Here is a 26,754-nt window from a genome sequence, read left to right on the forward strand (position 1 = left end):
CTACTCTCACTACAGATCACAATGTCATCTGCAAACATCATAATCCACGGGGACTCCTGTCTGAGCTCGTCTGTCAACCTGTCCATCACCACTGCAAATAAGAAAGGGCTCAGAGCTGATCCTTGATGTAATCCCACCTCCACCTTAAACGCATCCGTCATTCCCACCGCAGATCTCACCGATGTCACACTACCCTCGTACATATCCTGTACCACTCTTACATACTTCTCTGACACTCCCGACTTCCTCATACAATACTACAACTCCTCTCTAAGCACCCTGTCATACGCTTTCTCTAAGTCTACAAAAACACAATGCAACTCCTTCTGACCTTCTCTGTACTTCTCCATCAACATTCTCAGAGCAAACATCGCATCTGTAGTGCTCTTTCCCAGCATGAAACCAGACTGCTGATAACTAATCATCACGTCCCTTCTTAACCTAGCTTCCACTACTCTTTCCCATAACTTCATGCTGTGACTGATCAATTTAATCCCTCTGTAGTTACTACAGCTCTGCACATCTCCCTTATTCATAAAAATCGGTACCAAAACACTTTTTCTCCATTCCTCAGACATCCTCTTACTTTCCAAAATTTCATTAAACAATCTGGTTAAAAACTCCACTGCCATTTCACCTAAACACCTCCATGCTTCCACAGGTAAGTCATCTGGACCAGCAGCCTTTCCATTCTTCATCCTCTTCATAGCTATCCTTACTTCCTCCTTGCTAATCCATTGCACTTCATGATTCACTATCCCCATATCATCCAATCTTCTCTCCCTCTCATTCTCTTCATTCATCAACCCTTCAAAGTACGCGTTCCATCTGCTCAATACACTCTCCTTGTAAGTATGTTTCCCTCATTATCCTTTATCACCTTTACCTGCTGCACATCATTCCTAGCTCGGTCCCTCTGTCTAGCCAATCGGTACAGGTCCTTTTCTCCCTCCTTAGTGTCCAACCTTTCATATAACTCTTCATATGCCTTATCCTTAGCCACCTCTCTCTTTGCCATGCACCTCATCTCCTTATACTCCCATCTACTTTCTTCATCTCTCTGACAATCCCACTTCTTCTTTGCCAACCTCTTTCTCTGTATACTCTCTGATCTCATGAGCAACGAAATTCAAATTTCAAAAAAGTCATAATATGTTCAAGATAATCAATAAATGTTGCTAAATGGACTCTGTCACCTGTCCGAAGGAAAAATATATCATCAACAAATCTCTTGTAAAAACAGATGCACCGTGACCAATTATTCTCTTCGTTAAAGATGTAGTGCTCTTCCCTGTATGCCATGACTAAGTTTGAATAACTATTTGCACGGGGTGCCCAATACCACCCCCCATTTCTGTAAATAATAATCCTGAAACACCAGGACATAATTTTTTAAAATTAACTCCAGCAGCATACAGATCTGAAGGATATCATTCTTTCCATAAACTTCCTTTAAATTCAAAAATGCATATGTTGCTTCAATCCCACATTCATTAGGGATTACCATAAATCAGCTCACTATGTCATTGTAACCATTCAATCCTACATTCATTAGGGATTACTGTAAATAAGCTCACTATACCAACTGTAACCATAAGAAATGGCTCATTACTATTAGAAGAATGAATAATCAGATAAAGAATATAAAAGGTCTTCTGTATCCTACAAAATTGTTAGCTGTTCGATAGCGCTTTCTTTACTTTATCCATCCATTTCCAAAAACAATTGGATGCATAGGAGGATCTTTTGCGTCCTTATATATCTTCCGTAGTCATTTAATAGGAGGGAATAATGGGATTAACAAAAAAATACTCACAGAGATCTTGACTGATTATATTTGACAGCATTAAATCATATAGATGCTCTTGTACCTTCTGCATAATCATGTCCAACTCAGAAGACTGTGGTTTCCTATAAGTGTTAACATCACTGAGCAAATAATACATCTTATTCTCATAAAAACATTTATCCATGAGCACTATGGCTCCTCCTTTGTCTGCTGGTCTTATAATTAAATCAGTATTGCTCATCAACTAATGTAATGCTAGTTTCTCATCATGTTCATATTTTAAAAGTGTCTACCATTGTGATTATTCTTCAAGACGGCCACTTCATTCTCACAGACTCTAACAAAGGTATCAACTACTGAATTAAATGGTGGAGCATATAAACTTGGTTTCCTGAATCTATTTATTTTGATTCCATTATTGTCCTTATATATACTTTTTAACATAAGATTTCTTGCAAAATCTTTGAGTTTAAAGGAAGTTTATGGAAAGAATGACATCCTTTAAATCTGTATGCTACTGGAATTAATTTTAGAAAATAATGTCCTGGTGTTTCAAGAAAACTATTATTTACAGAAATGGGTGGCAATGGGCACCCCCTGTGCAAAAAGTTATTCAAACATAGTCATGGTATACTGGGAAGAGCAATACATCTTTAATGAAGAGAATAATTGGTCACGGTACATCTCTTTTTACAAGAGATTTGTTAATATCTTTTTCCTTTATATATGGAAATGAATGGATCACCAAACCTATTTCAATTTAATGCCCATCTAGCTTGCCAATATACCAAGACACTTTTTTCCATAATAAGTGTCCAGGCTGTTCTTAAAAAAGTCCAAACTAGTACTTGCTTTAATGTAATTTGGTAGTCTGTTCCATGCATCAGCTACTCTGTCAGAGAACCAATTAGTACACTTCTCATTCCTATAGAATCTTCTACATAGGTTGTCTGATGATTCTCTAGTACTTTTTGTTAACCGCAAACATTCCCAGAGGTAGTTGTCTCTAAATGCCCTATATACCTGAATAAGATCTCTTAAATATCTGTAAGAGACACTCTAAAAGTTCAGATGTTTTAGTCTTTCATAATAACTTCAATTTTCACATCCATGGAAGCCCTTGGTATATTTCTACTGTACGTTTTCCAGTTTACTCATGCATGTTTTCTTACAGGGTTTCCATATTAGAGGACTTAGTCAAGCTAGATAAAGATCTCATGATTTCATAAGAACCAGACCACTTTTCCCTGCAAACCATCCTGCCCCAGGAATCTGTCTTGTAAAAAGGAAAAGTGACCACTCTCCACAGTGGCATCTGTGGACTAAGTTCAGAGTCTGAAGATACCCTAGCACAGCCGCATTCCCTGAAGAACTTTTCTCTGGGAACACTTTACATAAGGCTTAGTAATAGCTACAGAATAAGAAGAGATTCAAAAAATCTATTGGTCTTTCTGAACCAAAACCCTTATCTATTCCTCCATTACTGGAAATGGTGAGTGATATGACTCTGGACACATTTCTTCAGTCTGACTTCCAGCCACCTTGTCAGTAGGTAACCAGACCATTTCTACAGAATGCTTGACTCCTACAGCTAACTATGTGATGGATACTAAAGTGGTATGTTCAGGGTCTAAAAGCCACTGTTAAATGATAAAGAGAGTGAAGCTCTTGAAAGGCTTGTACTTTAGATTCCCTGGCCAAGAGAGCTCAGAACTGATAAGTTTCATTTGAGTAAATTCCAGTAGATCCAGTAGATTCTCCTAGACCAGATGAAACTTAAAGCAGTGGGAAGAGTTGCTGGCAGTTTTCAGAGATAGCTCTCAAGTGTCCAAGTACTTCATTAAATGTGGCTTTGATACATTAGACATAACTAGCGTGGTAGCTGCCACAGACCACATCATCAGGAAATATGTTTGGCTCAGGGAACAGTCTCTGCCACAGCATGTAAAAAAGGCAAAGACTATGCAAACAGTCAAGGAATTTTTGCAATCCCCTCTGCTTGGGTTCAACAGGAGTTTTCCCACAAAAAGTCCTTTCTCTCATCTCAAACTAAAACCAAGAGGAAGAGGGGAAAGAAGAGAAAATACCCCCAAAACAGCAAATTGACCCAAAAGCAAGGCTGGGTGAGTGTCATCCCCAGGGACACAAGCAGCAGCTCTGACTCCCTTCACCTCCCCTCCCAAACTTCCACCTCAACCCCATCCCCTCACTTGCCTCCACCCCAAAGACTATGAGACAGAGTATCTCTGTTTTACCAGTACTGGCTCAACATTACACGAGGAAAGGTCAGACTACAGAATGTGGTTCTCAAGACTTCCCAGATTCGCTCTTATTCCTCCCATACCAAAAGACCAACAAAATATGCACTGTCTCAAATCCTAAAACTACTGAAAGGCATCTGTAGAACCAGTACTAAGCAACAAGATAGGTGTATGTTTCTATTCCACATTGTTCCTGGTCCCAGGAAGGAAGTATCATGAAGGCCTATTCTAGATCTCTCCAAACGAAACACATTTCTACAGGTTTTAATACTCACCTTACAGAAAATTCTCCCCATGATCGTCTCCAATGCTCACATGGTCACATTGGACCTCAAGAGTGCCTACTTCCACAACCCCATGATCAAAGGTGATACCTATGCTTCAAGGCATGGGGTTCACACTACCAGTTTAGTGCCTTGTCTTTGGCTGGTCTACTGCTCTCTGGGTCTTTGTAAAATGCCTGGCCCCAGTGATAATACACACACAGCACATAAATACACATATATATGCATTTCGAAAAAAATTTTGGTGAATGGGGGGGGGGGGAGGAAAACCATTCACGGAAACCACCTCCAATGAACAACTCAACAGTTTTGCTTTTGCAGGGGGTAAGCCCTTGTGCACTTTCCATATGGAGGGGGACCCCCCCCCCAACACCCCCGGACTTACATTTACCAACTTCAAGGTCACACAACAGAGGAGAAAAAAGGAAACTCCACTGTTGGCGAAAATAATTTCAGAGAACAGTGCTAGCTATTTTTGCCTTCACAGAAAATATGTTGCTAACTGCCCTTGCAGGGCACTTTAAGCCTAGCCAAATTTCCAATTTGATGCTGGGAATTACCTGTCCTATTTAGTGCTTAGATTAACCTTACCCTTTCATGGACTACACTAACAATCTCTAATGATAATAAGTGGAGTCATACTATAGGTATTTTGAAATGCCCAAGTATGACCATTCTATCAATCCTGTAGAAAAGGTTTAGATCCCTGGACTGAGTATTTCTGATATTGTTTAATTTGCTGATGTGTAGTAGATCTATCAGCGTTGGGTCAGAGAATGCATTATATACAAGACACAGGTCACATCTTAGCTTTGAGGTGGCCAGTGTAATCCTAGCATCCTTTTTGTAAAGTATCTCTGTGGATATTCCAGCTGTTGCATGGGTCTAGACAAATACATGCCAAAGAGGGTGGTATACTCAATGACTGACCTTATGAGGGCTGAGCAATGGGGGACAATGACATCCTTGGACCTAGAAGGAATCCCTTTGTTATTGAGCATTGCAATACAGAAGGATTCACTCTCCATAGTGGAAACATGTTGGTCAGCATTCAAGTGTACAGGTGAGGTTTCTCAGTCAATAGGTGGGTAGTTAAACCCATCTGGGAAAATGGTACCAAGACCATTCTTTTGTTGATTTGGATGTATGCTTGGGGTCATTGTCATGTTGAAAGGTGAAATTCCTATTCATCTTCAGTTTTCTAGCAGGTGCCTGAAGGTTTTGAGCCAAAGGTGACTGGTTTTTAGAACTGTTTATAATTCCCTCCACCTTGACTAAAGCCCCAGTTCCAGCTGAAGAAAAGCAACCCCAAACAGGTCACATTAAAGGTGGGAAAAGTTTTGAAATGGTTTATTGCGGTCTCATTTTTTAGATCACAAAAACCTGGCATTTTAACAGGGATGTGTACACTTTTTATATCACCATGAGGATGGCGTTCTTTTGGTGATGCAAAGTGTTGTTTTTACGCCAAACGTACCCTTTGGAATTGTGGCCAAAAAGTTCAATCTTGGTCTCATCAGGCCATAACACATTTTCCCACATGTTTTCAGGAGACTTGATGTATTGTTTTGTAAATTTTAGCCGGACCTGGATGTTTTTCTTTGTAAGAAAAGGGTTCTGTCTTGCAACCCTACCCCATAATCCAGACATATGGAGAAGACAGGAGATTGTTGTCACATGCAGTACACAACCAGTACTTGCCAGAAATTCCTGCAGCTCCTTCACTGTTGCTGTAGGTTTCTTGTCAGGCTCCCTGACCAGTTTTAATCTCGTCTTTTCATCAATTTTGGAGGGATGTCCAGTTCTTTGCAACGTCACTGTTGTCCCATATTTTCTCCACTTTTTTATGACTGTCTTCACTGTGTTCCATGGTATATCCAGTGCTGTGGAAATTTTTTTGTACCCTTCTCCTGACTGATACCTTTCAACAATGAGATCCCTTTGATGCTTTGTAAGCTCTCAGCGAACCATGGTTTTTGCTGTAGCAGGCAACTGAGTAAATGTCAGGAAAATCCTATTAGGAACAACTGAACTTTATTTGGGGTTAATCAGAGCCTCTTTAATTGATGGCAGGTGTGTACCCAAGAAGACCAAATGCTGTAATTAAATCAAAAGGTGCATCAACAAGGTATTAGTTTAAGGGTGTGCACACTTATGCAACCAGCTTATTGTACTTTTTTATTTTTCATATTTTTTACCCTTACAGATTTGTTTTTGTTTTCAACTGAATTGTACAGGTCACAGGTCACACTAAAGGTGGGAAAAGTTTTGAAATGGTTTATTGCGGTCTCATTTTTTATATCACAAAAACCTGGCATTTTAACAGGGATGTGTACACTTTTTATATCCACTGTACACACACACACGCACACACACACACACACACACACACATATATATATATATATATATATATATATATATATATATATATACATATAAAATAGCAAGGGGGTGTTGAGGGTGCAGGAGGGCATGCTACCCAGAAAAAAAGAACATGTTTAAATTTTTTGTCTTTAACCAATTGCGTCTTGCCATTCAATAATGACAGCGTTTGAAATATGGTCACACACACACACACACACACATATATATATATATATATATATATATACACACACACACACACACACACACACACACACACACACACACACACACACACACACACGCGCGTACTGAAAGAGAAAACAGTGGTAGCAGATCCCATAATAACGAAGAGTGTTAGCAAGTTGTATATGAGATTTATTTAATAACTGACCAACAAAAGCTATATCATAAAAACAAACAGATATACTAGAGCTCACATGCCTGCAGTGTTCTATGCCTAGGAAGTAGACTCCATAATTAACATTTATTCACAGAACCATTTTTTTTTCAAAAATGCAATGGAAAAAGTTATGGGAAAAGCAAATTCAGTACAATGAGGCTAAACATTTGATAAGTAATTACAAATTCACAACATGATATATTTGAGGGGGAAAATCAAGGAACTACAAACACATTTTTCATATAAGTACTACCTACAGCTGTGTAGCAGCAACAATGGGCACAAATAACAAAGAGTGGTGGGGATGCCCTTTTATTTATGGAGAACAGCACCTGACCGTGAACATGCTGATGCAGACCCAAGGACCACTGGGAAGGTGTTCTTGTATAAGCAACACCTGGTAATGGGGATGTTCTAGCAGTTACTTATCCACTGGCTGACAAATCCAAATAGGAACAAATGCTTTTGTGCAGCTCAAGATTATTCATCTACATGAACAGATCTGAATGAAGAGAATTCCTGGCAGGAAACCAATATAATACTAAACAACAATGACTTAAGTTAACCTCAGTAATCTCTTGTAATGATAAAAAGTGTTACTTATAACAAGTGTTTCTGCTGGTGTTCCCAGACCAGACAAACCAATAATTCAAATAACTATCTCTGGAGGCCCCTCTGACAACTGCCATGCACGTTGTACCTACCCGACTGCATATGATGTTCTCTGACTGCTGATGCAGTTTGCCACATTCCCACAGCTTGTGGCAACTGACTTTGCTGCTGATGCTTCTGAAAAATACAAAATGATAGAAGAATTTTATAGAATCTGATTTTTTCAGAATACTTTATTTATGCAACAATTCCAGAACACAGACAGCAACTTTGTATGAAGAACTCTGAGATATGCCACCAAATACATTTTCACTTCATCCCTTCCCAAAATGACTACAGCTAAAAGTAGAATGAACTGCCATCAGCACAGCTTGCAATATTTAAAACAAATAAATTATAGCATTCAATGACAATAAATAATCTAGATGTTTAACTGTCATCAGAAGAAGTAAGGTGGTATATCATAATACAACAGTCAAGAAAAGCACAAAACTTCACCTACTGCATTTCTGACATGTTAAATCCCACTAACCTTATGTCCCTTTTTTAATGCTGACCAAAGTTTGCACTCACAATCACTAGGGGAAGTCTGGCAAGCATATTGGCAAATCTCTAATCTTTGTATAAGGGGACATTGTAGGCACCTTGCTCTGAGGCAATGTTCATGATGGCAGTCAAGTTAGACAAAAGAAATCCAAGTCATTGTGAGCCACACGCTCTAGTGAGCTAAACCTCGCCACAACAATAAATAGAACATGCTGGAGGGATAGATTCCTGTCACAGAGACGCCCCATACTTTGGAACAAAATTCCTAACTACATTAGGCAGAGCCCCTCACTAACACTCTTCAAGAGAAGCCTTGACTAGTGGATGGGTAACAGAAAGTACACCCCTGGGATCACTTCATTGGCTCTGCTTGACAGAGGCTCAGTTAATTAATCAAAGGGGCGGCGAAAGCCGGCACACTCTGGCTAGGCTTATAAATGCCCTCGGGCAGACAGCGTAGTACCTACCTATGAACCTATAAAAACTAGACAAAGTGGTGGTTCATGAAACAGGAAGTATTTAACATTGATGATAAGAGTGCAGAAACTACATGTACAATTTTCAAAAGGGGAACATACAATTGTATAAAGTATGCACCATATCAAGAGAAAACTGACTTGTCTCTATCTCTCATGTATCTCATCCGGTTATACAGTGCATCCTGTGTGCAGTTTGATGGCACTACTTTTTTCTGCCTTAAGTAATAATGAAATACAACCCAGTGGGTTAGGACTGGCTTTCTGAGTAGTGTATGCAGGAATAACTTTGTTTTTTGTGCTCCAAACTCCAGATTCAGCAGCCAGACAAAAACCCAAACTCCACTACATTTTTACCCAATAAAATGAATGTTACTCACAGCAGCTGACTCTCTATTTCAGTTCCAAGCTAAAGTGCCTTCTGTGCACAGTCTGCTTTGGACTTTATACAAAATCCCTTCTTCTAGGATGGCAGAAGACAGAATCCTCTGAACAAAGCTGCTGGGGAGACTACCCCATTTTATTACAATGGGCCCTAACAAAACCCTGAAGTGGCTACTCATGGATTCCTAGCAAAGCTGTGCACAACCAGCAATCCAAATGGAAACAGTCTGCTTCAAATTTAGGAGGCTGACTCTTTTGGCTTAGGGCAATGCATTAAATGCCGCTCACTATCTTTAAGAAGGATGAAAGAAACTTTCTGAAGGGATAACAGCTTGACAGCCCTAGCCAAATTTCTCCTAGTCAGTATGAATACCACCTTGGGTCTTCCATGAAAAGAGGCCATTTGGCCTAGTGGACTAACCTGGTAAACAAGATATAAATAAATAAAACAAATAAATACATTTAAGTTCCAGCATCCTACTACATGATCTGGTAGTCAGCAGGAAAGTTTTTGGGAATAAATTTTACTGTAACTAAATTCAGTGGCTCAAACGGAGGCATTACCAAGGAAACTACACAAACTTTAGATCCAAAAATATACTCAGATACTACAAATGCAACACACAGCTCTGAGAAACATTTTCATTGTGTGCCTAGAAGCTACTCATGATACCAAAGAAGGCATGCTAAGTCATAAAAACAAGAAATTCAGACTATTAGAAAGTGAAGAGCTTGAGGGATATGACCTTGGAGTTGTACCAAGCCAGAACCGTCAAACCAGTGAAACATGACTTCCATTTTAGATACAGAAATTCAATGTGTGCAGCCTCCTGCTTTCATGTAGAAAGAACAACTTTCTACTACAGATGAAAATTTTAATATCCAGACGATAAGATAAATTAAATCCAGAAACTGATGCCGAACTTTATATTGTTCCTGAAATGAAAGCTCCTTCATGATATTCAGCTGAAGGAACTGGTTCACAATCTGTATAAGACAGGAGAATCAAGGGTGTATAAGTCACAACAGCATCATGATAATCAACTAGTTCTTTTCTTTTACCACACTTTGAACCAGATGAACTCAAGGAAAAGACTTGGCCAATATGAGCATAAGATGGAAGAAAACAGTACAGGCCCCAAGATCGGTCTTGCAGCCTCTACTATTTAGGATATACTTTTCTGAGGTGCAAGCCAAAGCCAGTGGTCTTTGGCTGACCAAGTTTGGAGATGACTGCAAGCTGGGCACTATCATAAAATCCCCTAGTGATGTGAACATCCTCCAAGAGGGCCTTAACCAAACTAACGACTAATGCCAGAAGCATGGCCTCAAACTGAATGCCAAGAAACGCATCATTATCCAGTTTGGGAAAAATTATGCCCCCACTAATTATCACATTAATAACAATGTACTAAGCACACAATCAGTTGTGAGAGACTTGGGCACCCAGGTTGGTAGCAACCTCACTTTTGACCACCACGTTGCCTCCATTGTATGGAAGGCTTTCTACATGGCCCACCTCATAAGTAAAGGTACTTCATCTAAGAACAAGAAGGTCATAACATCCCTGTACTCCTTCCTTATCAGACCCATTATCAAGTACAATGCACATGCAGCAGTTGGAGAGACCATAGAGGTTCCTGACCAAGAAAATCCAGGGTCTCAAACACCTATCCTATACAGATAGGCTAAAAGCCCTGGCCCTCTTACTCAGACAGACTGCTCAGAGGTGTCTGGCATACAAGGCCATTTCAGACCCAGCCTTGATGGAGTTGCTGCATATCCGTAAGTCAAACTCCACTCACGCAGCCTGCACTCAAGGTCTCAACCTGGTCTGTGACATTAAACAAATTTGTTGGCGGGATAGATTTGTGTCTATCAGAGACCATGTCTCTGGTGACATCTAGCAGTGAATGGGTGTATTGGACACAATGATGCATCACGCAGGAACTTTCCTACTGAGCCACAGAACGGGAAGTGTGTGCAGCACCATGCATACTTCACCCCCCCCCCCCCAAACAGGCAGCTATGACAAGTGTGCAGAAAACTTTGAGGGGCCAGCAAACTGACCCACTCCATGCAATCTGACTCTCAATGATGTGGGAACAAAAAGACCAACAGACCTTCCTGCCAGGAAGGAATGGGCCATAGACCTCTCACCTAGTCCTAGGATACCCATCTTCTATCCCTGCAAATAGGGCTGACTGATTGCATATAGTACAGCCATTGGGCAGGGTCCAATGAGGTGGTGAAGGAGGAAAACTAACAAGCTCTAAATAACATTGTTTGGCTGCAAATGTACAAAGACATCACATTAAAAACATACATAACCTAACCATAACTACTCACAGCTGAACTACTTTCAGACAATTTCAGCCAGGAAAACTAAATGTCTCCTGCACCACCTTAGTTTTATATTCTTGCACTAAGGCTACTGCAATTCAGAGAAGAAACAAGTTCTAAAGCAAAAAAAAAATATCAATCTTTCTCTAAAATGCTGTAATGTCAGATTAAGAGTTAAAGAATTACACCATGAAACCACAAACATAATTTCTAAATGAAGACGGAAAACAAGGATGAGCAATGACAGATAAGCAGTAAAACTTGAGCACATGTGATGCAAGAAATCTCATATCACACACCTAAACACAAGCTCCTTATGCAAGTGTGGAAGCAGGAAAAATCCAGGACACTGCTTACCTTTTAACCTAAAAGTAAAATGGTGGAAGAAAGAAAAATCCAGGAAACTACAGTACAAGGGTGGAAGCAGGAACAATACAGGGAACTACAGGCCTGTTAAACTAATAGTACAATGGTAGAACAGGGAACAGCAGACCTGTAAGCCTAACACCACTTGCAGGAAATGTCATGGAAAGAATCCGAAAGAAAAGGCTGTCTGTCTTCAAGATGACAACAAATTCCAAGGTAATAACTAACAGGTGTTTATGACCAGAAGAAGCTTTCAGACAAATGTGATCCAGTTGTATGATCCAGATGCAGAAGAACTTGAGGGAGTGATGGTAGATGTGGTACACCAGGATTTCAGTAAGGCTTCTGTATCAGCCCAAAAAGCAGCTGCTGGACAGGTTGGGGGTATGATTGAGACTAAGAAAGCAAACAGCTGCATGGTTTAATGGTAGGATCCAGAGGCCTGAGGTACAAGGAATATCAAAAATAAGGAAATTGACTAGAGGAGCACCACAGGGGATAGGCCAAAGTGCAGTGCTCTTCAATGTTTTCAATTCAGACAGACTTAATGGAAAACAGAACAGGATCAACCTCTGTTGGTCACTCAACCAAATTAACCTTTGTGTTCTTTTTCCTCACAGGTCTTAAAAAGTTACTCCCTTCAGGAATATTGGGTACTTCCTTATTATAGCGGCCTTGGGCAATGCAGTTCAGGGATTATGCATACTTTGCAAGAACCGCAACTGGACTGTATCTGTGGTTGTATAGCAGATTACAGACACCACTATGATCGCAAAGCTATCACTTCTATTTATGTACAAAGTTGCTAAAAAAGAAGTAGCATGCATTTGCAGAAGGATGAGTATGGAACTGAAATGTCTCTAATTAGTGACTGCAGTCATCCAGAACTTGCAGAAAACCACACATTTTTTGATGAAAAGAATGGTAACCAATACAATCACGGACACTGTGTGATATCAGGGAACGTGAAGCGGTACGCTAAAAGTAAATATAAAAATACAGCAGGAAAACTGCACTTTAACTGATAAAACTAGAAACAGTTACACCTCAGTTACATTATTTTGGGAATATGGGTACAAAGGGACAAAAGCAGGACATTTTCTAGACATTACCCAAAGCTAAGTTTAAGTGTAAGCTTTCCGAAAGTCAAATTCCACTCACGCACCCTGCACTCAAAGTCTCAACCTGGTCTGTGACATTAATATAACTTGCTGGGGGGATAGATTTGTGTTCCATTGACTCCCCCATCTGTCGAATAGACTTCCTCTCCACGTCAAGCAGAGTACCTCACTAGCCCTCTTTAAGAGGAACCTGGATGACTGGATGGGAAACAGAAAATATACCCCTGGTATCCCACCTGTGTCCCTGCTGGACAGGGAAAACAGGTGCTGACTTTGTGGGAACATGGGTGAAATTCTTGGCTAGGCTTATAAGGGCCTCCTGGCCAATAGCTTAGTATTGTCCTATGAACCTATGAACCACATAGAATAAAAAAAAAAAACAGGAGACATGGAGTAGAACAGTAGAGAAACACCAGGAAAAAGTGGGAAGGGAGAATTGGCTTCTCTATGTGGTAATACAGTAGAGTGACCAAAGTGGCTGCCTCTCAGTGTCCTCCAGAAATTGGCTGACAGATCTCCTGTCCACTACGAAGTGTATGAACCTTGCACCTGGGATCTGCCTCTAGGGCGTATAGATCTGCCCCTTTGAGGACTGTCTGACACAGGAAAGGACCAATTCTTTGTAGGCCAGTGTCTACTAAACCTAGGTGGCTGTACTTGTAAAAAATCTTTTACAGTTTGCATAGATTTAGCTTTGTCCTCCATTTTCTTTAACACCTCTTCTGCCTTAACACCAAAGTATCATGCTGTAAAGGTGCATCTAATAATTTAACTTTGACATGATCAGGCAGATTTTGTTCCTTTAACCAAGCATGCCTCCTAATTAGAGAATGAGAAGCTTCATCGTCGGTTTTGGGCCTCGGTTGTCTATCCCTCACCTTTTCTTTGTATTTTTTGTGAACTCCGGTAGTCAGATGGCTATCCGACGACATTTCTAGATAATTAAACTGGCGTCCAAAATAGTTTAAAGCAAAATCATACCGACACTTAATAGTGTGTTGGTTAAATCTAGCACAAAACTGACAACCAGAAACGTTGTGATCAGGGCCTAGGCAAGGAATACAGTAAGAATGAAAGTCCTTATGAGGTATTTGCTTTCCACAAGAAATACAATTACAATTATTTACTTTTTCTGACATCGGTCTGGAGCAAGAAAAAAGTTTCCCCAACAGGGTACTTAGCTTTATTGAAGACTTCGGATCTGAAACTCGAACACAAAAATCTCAGGAGTCGGCCGACCGGCACTTGCGAACTGCTTCTGCTTCGGACACCGCACGACAAGAAAGACTGAAGAAAATGGTGTTGGCTGCTTCTTTTATACCCCTGATGACCTGACGTCAGGGAAGGGGTGACAGCAGCCGACGCAGGACCCAGGACTTTGGAATTCAGGCCGACTGAGGGCAACCTGCTAGCAGGATTACCCAAATGTAATAACTGCAAAAGTGAAACACGAAGAACATCAGCAGGCCTGTAAGCCAAACACCAGTTGCAGGAAATGTCATGGAAAGAATCCGAAAGAAAAAGCTGTCTGTTTTCAAGATGACAACATTTTCCAAGGCAATAACTAACAGGTGTTTATGACCAGATGAAGCTTTCACACAAATGTGATCTAGTTGTATGATCCAGATGCAGAAGAACTCCAAGACTGACGTCAGGTCGTCAGTGGTATAAAAACAAGCAGCCGACGCCATTACATCAGTTTTTCTTGCCCCAAATGTCAGGAGCCCCCAAATAGAGTGCTAGGTTATGGTGGAATAACACCACCAGTAGAAAGTAAATACCAATGACCCTGTAAAGAGTGAGGAGACAAGAGGCTGAGGGGTGGGAAACCAGGACTGCAAAAGTGAATACACTTGAACATCTACATTTATGGTAAGTGTACACAACTGTACTATGTTCTTCGTGTTTCACTGTTGCAGTCATCACACTTGGATAGATTCCCAAAGTTGAAGAATGGGTGGAGGCAAAGCAGTCAAGAAGAGTTGGGGCTGGCTAGTATGCCCTACAGGACTGCAGTTGCAAAGCCTGCCCTGGATTTGGAAAAGATAGGCAGGAGGTAATGCTTTGTGAAAGTCTGAACAGAACTCCATGTTGCAGCTTCCAGGATGTCCCTGGTAGGGACCCCTCTGAGAAAGGCTGCAGAGGTAGAAGTTGCCCTAGTGGAATGGGTTCTGACCCCCAGTGGGGGTGGTTTCCAATGGTGTTTGTAACAGAAATGGATACAGTGTGCTATCCATTTGGAAATTGTTTGTTTTGATATGGCCTTGCCCTCTGCCCCTGATGCAAAGCTGACGACTAGTAGCTGGTAAGATTTCCTAAAGGGCTTAGTCTATCCAGGTAGAATATGAGCTGTCTGTGCACATCTAAAGAGAGCAGGATCCTTTCCCCCTTATTCTGAAGTTTAGGGAAAAAGGTGGGCAAATGAATAGATCGGCTGAGTGCCACACTGGACACCACCTTTAGGCATGAAAGTTGGGTTTGTCCTGAGGGAGACCCTGTCAGCATGAAAAATGATGCAGGGTTGCACAGCCATAAGTGCTGTAATGTGCAGAAATGGCACAGGCATGTATTTTAATGGAAGAGAAGGATAGGCCCCTGTGGAGTAGGTTTGCTAGGTAATCCAGGATGACAGGTAAGGAGGGCTGTGCTGGGTCAGCTCCTTTAGTCTGGATCCAGGAACAATACCTTTTCCACTTGTCAGAATAGGATTTTCTAGTGCTGAGTTGTCTGGCTTCACGTAAAATGTCCAGGACCTGCTTGCTTAGGCTGGCCACTGGAGGAGAGGTCAAGGAATAAACTAAGCTGCCAGGTTCAGGGTCTGCAACTGTGGATGCAAGAACTCTCCCTCCTGCTGAGTCAGAAGAGTTGGAATCTGTGGGAGGAGCCATGGAGGCAACGGTGACAGACTGCTCAGTAGTGGGTACCAATGTTGGCGTGGCTGGTCTTTTCTCCCTTATTTTGAGTAATACTCTTGTAAGAAGAGGTAGATGGGGAAATGCATAGATTGAGACATTTACCCATTGGAAGGATAGGGCATCCACTTTCCAGGCCTTGCTGTGAGGTTCCCTGGTGCAGAATTTGCTGAGCTGGTGGTTGTAGGGGGAGGCAAATAGGTCCACCTTCGGGATACCCCACTTCTGGGTCACAAGGCTGAAGGTGTTGTGGTTTAACTGCCACTCGTGTGGGTCTAGGAGATTTCTGCTCAAGTTGTCTACCAGAGAGTTTTGGTTTCCTGGCAGGAATTGTGCTAACAGGTGAATATGCATGGCTGAGGCCATGTTCCAAAGGGTCATGGCTAGCCTGCAGAGTAGGTAAGAGGGGGTTACCCCTGCTTGTTGATGTACCACATCACTGTGTGGTTGTCAGTTTTGATTAGTAGAGGCCCCGGAGAGAATAGGGATCTGAAAGCTGTCAGAGCATGCTGAACAGCTAGCATTTCTTTTTGGTTGATGTGCAGATGAATTTTTTTGGGCTCCAGTGGCCCTGAATACACCTGCCATCCAGGTGTGCGCCCCAGGCATAGTCTGATGCATCTGTGGTTAAGGTCTGGGCGGCGTGGGGTTGTGAAAAGGGAAGTCTCTTGTTGTGGTTGCATTCTGCTGCCCACCAAAGAAAATCTTTCGTTAGACAAGGTATCATAGGTATAATAGTTTCCAGGTCCTGAGAATGTTAACACCAAAGGCTTTTTAAGTACCATTAAAGTTTCCTCATATGCAGTCTGGCATATGGAATTAGTAGAATGCAGGAGGCCATGAACCCTAGAGCTTGCAGGATTTTCCTTGCACATAACTGGGTTTTGGTGGCCAGTTGAGAGAAACAGCCTGTCAGATAGGCTTGTTTTTCTGGAGTAAGGAATGCCATCTGGGATGCTGTGTCCAGGCTTGCTCCCAGGAATACAATTTTTTGACTGGGGACTAGTTTGGATTTCTTTTCGTTTACAGTGTACACCAGTGAGTTTAGTAGGTCCTTTACAAATGTCAGGTGCTGCAACAGCTTTTCCTGATTGTCTGCCTGAATCAGGCAGCTGTCCAAACAGGGGTAAATTTGAATATTTCTTTGCAAAAAACAATGACTGGAGCCTGGTATTTTGTGAAAACTCTGGGAGCAGTGGATAAGCCAAAGGGAAGTGCAGAGAACTGATAATGCATAGATCCTGCCCTGAAACGTAGATATTTCCTGCGAGAGTCACTGATTGGGATGTGCAGATAGGCTTTTTAGGTCTAGGGTGGCTAACCAGGCATCTTTGGACAGCATAGGGAGAAGCTGCTGTAGGGTGAGCATTTTGAATTTTGGTACCAGCAGGAAGGTGTTTAGTTAGAATGGATAGATCTAAGATTGGGTGCCAGGTGCCCTCTTTTCTGGGTACCACAAAAAGTCTGGAATAGAAATCTTGGCGTATCTGTTCTGCAGGAACAGGCTGAATTGCCCTTATGGAGAGCAGGGAATGAACTTTGTTTTGTCTCTCTGCCTACTGGTTTGGAGGAAGATCTGGGAACCCTTTTGGGGTTGGCAGCATGTGGAAACAAAATGTGTACCCCTGAGACACTATGTTGAGGACCCATCGATCGTTGGTGATGGAGACCCATTTTTTTGCATGGCAGGCTTGTTTTCCTCCTTGGGGCACAAACAGATGGGCAGAGGTGAGGGGTGGAGTTGAGAAGTCATTGTGAATACTTTTCCATAAGGTGGTGGATTAACACTCCCTGTTTTAGAAGTGGAGGTACTCCATTGCTTAGATCTCTGCATACCCTGAGACTGCTGTTGGGGGGGGGGTCTGCTTCCCCTAGGTCTAGTCTGAGGTGGCCTTGAGGGGGCTGGAAAGGACCAATGGTTTGAGGGGCAATGCCTACTGAATCTAGGAGGCTGGACTTGCAAAAATTCTTTAACTGTCTGCATAGACTTAGCTTTTTCTTCCATCTTTTTTAAAACCTCTTCTGCTTTGGTGCCAAACAGATTGTCTTTGTTCAGTGGTGCATCCAATAATTTTGATTTGACATGGTTTGGCAAGGTTTGTTCCTTAAGCCAAGCATGCCTTCTAAGTACAAAACTTGTGACTGCTGCCCTGCAAGATGCTTCTAGGGCATCAAACTTACACTACAGGGTATGCTTACTAACTTGGCTTGCAGAATGCACAAGCTCCTGCAATTCTCTACTTTCTGCACAGTCAGGGAAGGTAGATATTTTTTGTTTAATAAGTTCCATAGTATGTTGCTGGTATTTCAGCATGTGGAACTGAAAATTTAATGCTCTAATGGCGAGAGTTGCAGAGGTGTATACTTTTTTACCCCATCTGTCTAAAGCTCGGGAATCCCTGTCCGAAGGAATGGGATTCTTAGCTGTGGTTGCTTTTATTCCTTTAGGTCCCTGGGAGATGACCTCTGGGTCAGCAGTAGGATTTTTGAAAATAAATTTGTATGAGTCAGGGACGCTGTAGTACCTGTCAGGTTTCCTGGGAGCAGGAGGTAGAGTATCAGGAGTTGGACTGGATTCCATAAAAACATCATCCACAACATCCAGAACAGGAGGAATAGCTAAGGGTCTGTGCTGCTGTGGTAAATCTAAAAATTCCCGGAGTCTCTTTTTGGACTGAGCACAATCCTGGCATTCCCAATGGAAATGCTCTCTCAAGGTATGTAATGTTTCACCAAAAGAAAAATCCTCTGGAGGAGAGGCAGAAGGAATGGATTTCTCTGCATCTGAATCCTCATAAGCAGATAAGGGCATGTCTTTATAATCAGAAACCTCAGAGTCGTTGGACCTTTGGTCAGATAAAGCTGCTGGGGACAAGTCTCTTTTCCTTTTAGCAGAGGTAGGCTAGCTTCCTCTAATCAGCATGATAAGGTCTTCTGATTTTAAGCATCTGAGATTGAGGCATGTAAGCAGGCGCTTGAGGTTGGGTAGTCGGTTTTGTAGGCATAGTTCGTACTCTGGGCCTTTGAAACTCTGTAGATTTGAAAAGAACTGAAGATGCGAAAGAAGTCATCGGTTTGTGTTGAATATCGGTAGTGCGAAGAACTTCCTCAGAAGCCGGTGCCTGCAAAGCAGGCTCCGGACCCATCCAAGGTAGAGACATCCGCAGGTTCCATAGTCAAAGAAGAGTCTTGCGGCATACCAGATGTTACGTTTCAAAATACTTTGAAAATGAAGACAGGGGCCGAAATTTCCGAAAAATTAGGTACCCACTGTCTGCAGTATCCTGCTAGGCCAAAGAATCCTCAAAGCTGTCTCTGAGTTATAGGACGTAGGGCCTTTTGAATAGAAGTTATACGATTTGGGAGTATTTGACGAGAACCCATTGTAATAATATGTCCCAAATATTGTACCTTTTCCTGACAAAATTGTAATTTTGATTTATTTACTTTAAATCCTCGCGTAGCTAAAAAGTTTAGCACTACAAGGAAATTCTTCCCTACATGCAAAATGGGACCTGATGGTGTCCCCAGCTGTGTGCATGAATTGAAAACCAGCTGTCTACTCCATGAATTCAATGAGGTATTAGGACAGCTCTTGCACCTGGCAGGAGCAGTCACTGCAACTGCAGTACCACTTCACAAACGCTGTGGCGGTGCCCACACTGAAATTACCGCCCATTAGCTTATTAGCTTAAATGCAATTATCTGGAAAGCCATGGAGAGGATAATAATGGACCCAATAACAAAGACATAGGGAATTATAAGACTTTGGATCTTTTTGCTTTAGTTTGTCTTTTGCAGAAGGCACTTTTTTTTTTTTTCTTTTTTTTTCAGTCACATTGAAAGCCATTGATGAGGAAAGGCAGCCCATACAGCCTACCTCCTCGGGGCTACTAAGCATGATACAATACCCATTAGGGTATCATTGAAAAACTCATCAGCAAATGTCAATGTCAATCACAACATGGGGTGCAAAAACTGGCTGTGGCAGAACACAGGGTCAGGGTCAGAGCTGTCAGGGTGTCAGACTCTGCCTGTCACAAGTGGTGGTGTCCAGGGCCTGGTCCAGTCCTGGCCCACTGTCTACTTTCTTATTTACTTTTACACAGTACAAGCAGAGGGTGTTATGGCTACACAAAGTTTGAAGATGACTGCAAACTGGGTCATAGTAAAAAACACATGACACAGATATCCTCAGAAAGAAGGGTCTCAGAGACGGATAACTGGTGCCAGAGCACGGCCCCTAGTTAAATGCCAAAAAAATGCATAGTCATACCCTTCGGAAAAACAAGGTTACCCCTAGCTACCAAATTATCTATCATCAAGGGAGGTCATAATCTCAAGGTATCTCATCACTCTCATCACCAATCATTGAGTACAATGCCCCATTCGAACCAATCGGAATGTACAATGACCCTGACTTGCAGCAGCTGGAGGCCACCAAAGTTCCTCACCAAAAGGAAAAAATCTCTCAAAAATGCTGTCCTATGCTGCCAACCTGAAAGAACTCCAGCTCTATTCAGGCTTGCTCGCTCTGCTCAGTAAACCTTTGCCTAAACAACATGTCAAGCCCCACCAGATGAATTGATTTCACTTCAAAAATCTAAAATCAAATCATCCATCAATCCGGAGAGGGGGAGACAGACACGGCTATTGACCACTATTAATGGGGGGGTGCTGGAGGATAGATAGATTCACCCAAAAAACTCCCCCTGCTGTGGAACAAAATCCCACACATGAGGCAGAGCATGTGCTGGCCTTGTTCAAAAAATCTTGACCATGGGATGGAGATGGATGACCAGAGGGATTACCATAGTGTCACAGTGGGTCACAGGAGGCACAGCAAAAAAAAAATAGTTATGTCCCCATACAAGGGGGGTGGCGTAGCCCACAAAACGATGGGCTAGGCTTGTAAATGCCCTCGGGCAGATAGCCTAGTATGAACCTATGAACCTATGAACCTATGAACATGAGTTACTGTCTGGCGAAGCTATAAGAATATCGTCCACATATTGGACTAGAACTGAACGTGATGGCAGTTGTAGATCCTGTAATTTTCTATGCATCTCTCTAGAAAATAAGGTTGGAGATTCTACATATCCCTGGGGCAATCGAGTCCAAGTATACTGTTGACCTTTGTAGGTAAATGCAAATAAATACTGACTGTCGGGATGCACTGGAATAGAGAAAAAAGCTGATGAGATATCTATTACCGTGAAACATTTTGCAGTAGGTGGGATACAGCTTAAAATAGTAGCTGGGTTTGGTACAATCGGGAAGACAAGCAAAACAGCTTTGTTAACTTCCCGCAAATCTTGCACAAATCTGTAAGCTTGTTTGCCAGGTTTCTTCACCAGTAATACTGGGGTGTTACATGGACTTCTCGTAGGTACTATGATCCCTTGTCGTTCCAATGCAGAAATAACAGAGGCAATACCAAATATAGCCTCAGTCGTCAAAGAGTACTGTAGTACTCCTGGTAACTTTGCTCCTGGTTTTAGGGTTATTTTTACAGGAGTAGCTGAGATAAAAAAATCATACATCATTGTCATGAGTAGTCCACAGGTGAGTGGGTAGGGAATGTAAATACTCGCCTCTGCCAGAATTTGGCTGAATACACATCGTCTGTAAGATGACAGAGTCATCTAAAGCTGCCAGGGTACTATCTTGTTGGTCTGAAGGTACTTGGAGATAAACTCCATCCGCTGTGCAAAAAATGGTGGCCCCATTTTGCAAAGCAAGTCTCTTCCTAATAGATTTAAAGGTGCTGAAGGTCCTACTAAAAATGCATGGTTATCCTGCAGAGGTCCAAAAGTGACTGGGACTGGAATAGTTTTGGAGTATTCAATAGGTATACCAGAGACACCCACCCCTCTAGTTATTTTGTCAGAGAGGGGAACATTCATGGCTGCTTTGCCAGCTAGCATGGATTTAGTTGCTCCGGTATCAATTAAAAACGGATAGGGTTTATTTTTAACTAGTAACATGACATGTGGTCCATCCTGAGCCACAAGAATAAAAGGACACAATTGCTGTTGTTTCTGTTCAGGGAACCTTCATTGTGGTTGCTATCGATTGGACGGTGTCCAACTAGAATTCCACTGTTGTGACGTATCGGTGTATGGTGCAGGTTGCTCAGCCAAATATGGACACTCATTTTTCCAATGGCCCGGTTGGCCACAGTTGAAACACACTGTCTGATTACTAGAATTCTGGGGTGGAGCCGACTGTGTTCCCGGCCAGTTTTGTCTATTCTGGTTTCCTGGTCCTTGGCATCCACCCCTCCCTCTTCCTCGCCCTCTACCCTGTTGACCAAAAACATTACACATTTGGATTTGTGCTTTTACTAATTTCTCCTGTAAATCCTTCTTTTCTTTAGCTAAATGGTCGGAGAGGTATTGTACCTGCTGGACTAACTCATGCAAGCCCAAGCTAGGCCAGTTTAAACATACTTCCTTCAACTTGTCCCTCACCTGAGGGTATAGCCCATCTACAAAGGCAGCTGACAGCCCACTTTGTGCTGGTCCTTCAGTGGGCTCTGGGTACCCAGAACATGCCTCAAAGGCTTTAGTGAGTCGATTTAAGTATTCATCTATAGGCTCATCCTCTTTCTGTATGACTGATTTAATTTTCGACCAAGTGGGGGTAGGTGGCACTATTACAGTGATAGAATCAACTATACGTTGCCTAACCGCTTCAAATCCATTCTCCCCTTGCATATTGTGCTTCAGTATTGGGGTAGGAACATTAGCATGATCCCAGATACGTTTCATGAGATCAGCTTGGACAGCATATTGGAAGACAGCTCTAACCTCTTCTATAGAAGGATTTTGCAAACAGATATGTCCTGCCAATACGTGTTGAAACTTCACTGGGTTATTACGAATAGACGGAAGTGATTTAGTGATCGCTTGAAAATCAACTGCTGACCACGCCCTAGGCACCACTACTGTAGCCAGTTGTCCCGTATCTCTAGCATGTGCTGGGTTTGGGACTTCTCATAATGGGAATACTCCCTCTTCATCTGATGGGCTAGTGCCTGATTCAGAGTCAGAATCTGGATTAGATTTGTCCGGACCACTGTAGTCATCTTTGTCTTCAATTACAATTGGACATTGTTTGTAAATTTTACCCTTGTGTAAATATACGGCTTTTTTATTATAATATTTTTTCGACTGGCTAGACCTACTGTCAAAAAGCATTTGTGCTTTTCTTTTCTGCTGCTTTTTTGTCTTTGAGCGAGTTAGTCTAGGTGATGGTTTATCTGTATCTGTTTGGTCAGGTTGCTCTATAAGCGGTCTGCTAGGCTGACTTCCCAATGCCTGAGTTCCGCTTCCAGAGTCGAGTGCGGTCTGCTCTTCTCCCCGCCGGCCTTCACCCTCTGTTGTGGAGAGCACTGCTCCGTCTTGAACCTATGAAGGCTGATATAGCTGTGGAGGAGCCGTAGGGGGTGGGGGGAACCAGGGGTTATCATCTTCAGATGATTCAGTTATTTGTAATTTACTTAATTCTTGTACAGGATATAATCCCTTAAAGGGCGGTTCCTTTAAGCGTTTGCTATATCTAGATTAGTGGCAGTATTTCGCAGTTCCTTTATTTGCTCTTTTAGTTTATTTTGATTATCTTTAAGACTACTGACGACCGAATCCTTTTCCCTTTCTTTAGCTTCACACATCCAATCATTAAAAGCTGCCCAACACAACCCTGGTAAGCTTCCTTTCTTTTTTAACTTCTTTTGCAAATTAATCAATATATCTTTATTAAAACTACTATTTTTGGGAAAAGCAAGGTCACCGTCATTTTTAGTAAGGGCGATCCACTGATTTAAAAACATACAACTGTCCCGGGACACACGATAAAACATATAACCAGCTGGTGTACCTCTTTCTGGCTCATTTATTTTTCACGTACTCGCTCCCATTTTCACTCAATAAGCTATACTTGTTTAACACAGGTTTAGCTAAGGCGTTATATAAACGTCTTTTTACCCCACTATCATTCCTCCTTTCATATGTATGTCGCCAGTATTTCCGTATTAACCCACACTCATACTGCACATTTAATAGCAGAAAAGAAATGCATGCCACTTACCTCAACACAACTGAATGAGAGAAATGATATCTTTTTCTGCATAAAAAAAAATTTCAAATCTTTAAAGCAGGCAGACAGAGAGATGAAAGAAACACTGCAGAAACAAAAAGTCTGTTATGGGCCCTTTCATTAGCAGTATTTCTTCCACTTCCTGACTACTGCAGCTTGTTCTCAATTCAGATCCGAGTAAACGGCACCAATTGTTACGTTTCAAAATACTTAGAAAATGAAGACAGATACAGTTCTTTCTCTCTTTCAGTGTTTTTTTATTATCTACAGTACACACGTGCGGGAGCCAGGGAGACTCCCAGAACAAAGGAATAAACAAGCGTATATACTAGTGATATTGCTGACAGTACAAAAATATAAAAATGAACCAATTAGGTCATTATACAGGGCAATTAACCAATCAAAGGTTTACCTGTAAACATAAGACAATTCACATCATCATATCTCTGGGCAAAGAAAGAAGATCGGATGCATTTCCATAAAAGGTGCATTCCCTGCTTTCAGGCAGACTCTTGTTTTTCAACATTTTCTCGTTGCTCAGAGTTCATTCACAGTTCACAGTACATTTTAATACATACAAACTGTCACATACTCAATTCCCTCAAACACATGCTTTGGCTGTTCATATTCTACACATTAATGGAAGCCATTTCGGAATACAGAGATTGAGAGCAAAAGTATTTAGCTACGATAAGGGCCCGATGACGAATAGTTCTGGCGTTGAACAAAGCACAAAACTGACAATGAGGGATATCGTGGGTCTGGGCCTAAACAGGTGACGCAATAAGAATAGAAGTCTCGGTCTGGTATTTGCTTTCCACAGACTAGACAATTGTTAAGTTTTTGACATCGGTTAGAGCAAGAAAAAGGATCCCCAACGGGGTACTTAGCTTTAGTAGACTTCAATTTCAATTTTGGAAACAAAAACTCAGGTAGCGGCCGACCGGCACTCGTGCGAACTGCTTCTGCTTCGGGCTCCTCGGCAAGAAAGACTGATGTAATGGCATCGGCTGCCTGTTTTTATACCACTGACAACCTGATGTCAGTCCTGGAGCGACAGCAACCAACGCAGAAATGCTTAGCCTTTGGTATTCTGGTCGACTGAGGGCTACCCCTGGCAGGATAACCCAAGTGTGATGACTGCAACAGTGAAACACGAAGAACATCCAAAGGATGCTCTACTCCTAGAGACCAAATCCAGTTTATAATGAGAAATAAAGGTGTGAGATGAGGCCCAAGTAGCAGCTGAACAAATATCATCCAAACAGACTCTAGACCAAAAGGCTGCTGACGTAGCCATAGATTGGGTCGAATGAGCCTTCACTCTTCCTGGATGAGACCAACCTCTATCTGAGTAAGCCCGGCCAATGCATTGTGAAATCCAGCGAGCAATAGTCACTTTTGAGGCAGGTTTACCTAAGAAGGGCTTGGCATAGGATACAAAAAGCTGATCAGACATGCGGAAAGGTTTAGTCTTCTGCAGATAAAACCTCAACTGCCTATGTATGTCCAGTAAATGTAATTTGTATTCCCCTTTGTTCTGGTAGTTTGGAAAAATACTGGTAAATTAATAATCTGATTAATATTGGCCTCCAAAGCTACCTTGGGAAGGAAGGATGGGTTAGTGGTTAGCGACACTCTTTGTGAAAGATCATGTAAGGGACTTTGCTCGAAAGAGCTGGAAGCTCCGACACCCTTCTAGCAGACGTAATGGCAACCAAGAAGGCAGTTTTCCAGGTCAAAAATTGTAAATCCACAGATGCCGCAGGCTCAAAGGGAGGAGAAACCAATGCCTGCAACAACAAAGTGAGGTCCCAGGGAGGACTCTGGTCCTTAACCGGGGATCTGAGAAGAAAAGCACCTTTGAGAAAAGTATTACAAAGTTTAGAAGAAGCCAACAAAGACATGTCTACTCCAACATGAAAAATAGAAATGGAGGCTAGTTGGACTTTCACCATTGAGGAACTAGCGCCCTGATGAAAAATGCTAGCTAGAAAATCTAAAACCGCAGAAAGCAGTGCAGAGAAAGGGTCCAAAGACCTCTGAATGGCCCATACAGACAAACATTTCCATTTACTGCGATAAACTTTTCTGGTGGACAAGCCACCACCAGAATGGACTTGACAGGAGATGACAGACCGTGAGTCCTAAGAATCATGGGAACCGGAGGAGCCAAGCAGTGAGCTTCAGACTGTCCAGATCTGGATGAGAAATCCCCAAGGGATGTGAAAGCAGATCCGGGACTGGATCCAAGGTGCACGGTGGAATAACTAGATGAGAACTGAGTAAGGGAAACCAAACCTGTCGAGGTCAGAATAGGGCGATGAGGATCACAGTGCTCCCCAGCCTTCGGGCTTTCTGTAGAAACTTCGACATGAGGGGAAGAGGAGGATATACATAAAGAAGCCCGGGAGGCCAAGCATGAATCAGAGTGTCTCTGGGAGCTTCTCTGGTGGGGGGGTTCAGAGCGAAAAACTCGCTGCATTTCACATTGGAAGGGGATGTGAAGAGATCACAGCAAGGACGACCCCACTCCAGGAAGATCTGTTCCACTACTGAAGGCTTCAGAGACCACTCTTAAGGCATCAGGCTAGATCTGCTGAGCCTGTCCGCTAAAATGTTAGACCGTCCCGGGATGTGCATTGCAACCAGAAAACAGCCGGTGGAGATCGCCCATTCCCACACTATCATGGCCTCTCAACATAAGGGATAAGATCCGTTTCCCCCTTGTTTGTTGCTATACCAGACCACTGACACATTGTCTGTCCGAATTGCAATCATTCTCAGAGG

The 26,754-nt window shown here is 42.2% G+C and overlaps 1 protein-coding gene across 1 annotated transcript in view; it reads right to left on the minus strand.

The window, feature by feature from the left end:
- Window positions 1-26,754, minus strand: part of LOC122798552 (autophagy-related protein 9A-like) — a 1,381,959-nt gene that overhangs the window by 113,038 nt on the left and 1,242,167 nt on the right. Inside the window, exon 17 of the mRNA XM_044067604.1 lies at window positions 7,809-7,893. Coding sequence (XP_043923539.1) covers window positions 7,809-7,893 — 85 coding nt within the window. The remainder of the gene's footprint in view (window positions 1-7,808; window positions 7,894-26,754) is intronic.

The sequence above is a fragment of the Protopterus annectens genome, chromosome 3.part1 (genome assembly GCF_019279795.1).
Source record: "Protopterus annectens isolate FY-2018-M chromosome 3.part1, PAN1.0, whole genome shotgun sequence".
Classification (NCBI taxonomy): Eukaryota; Metazoa; Chordata; order Ceratodontiformes; family Protopteridae; genus Protopterus; species Protopterus annectens.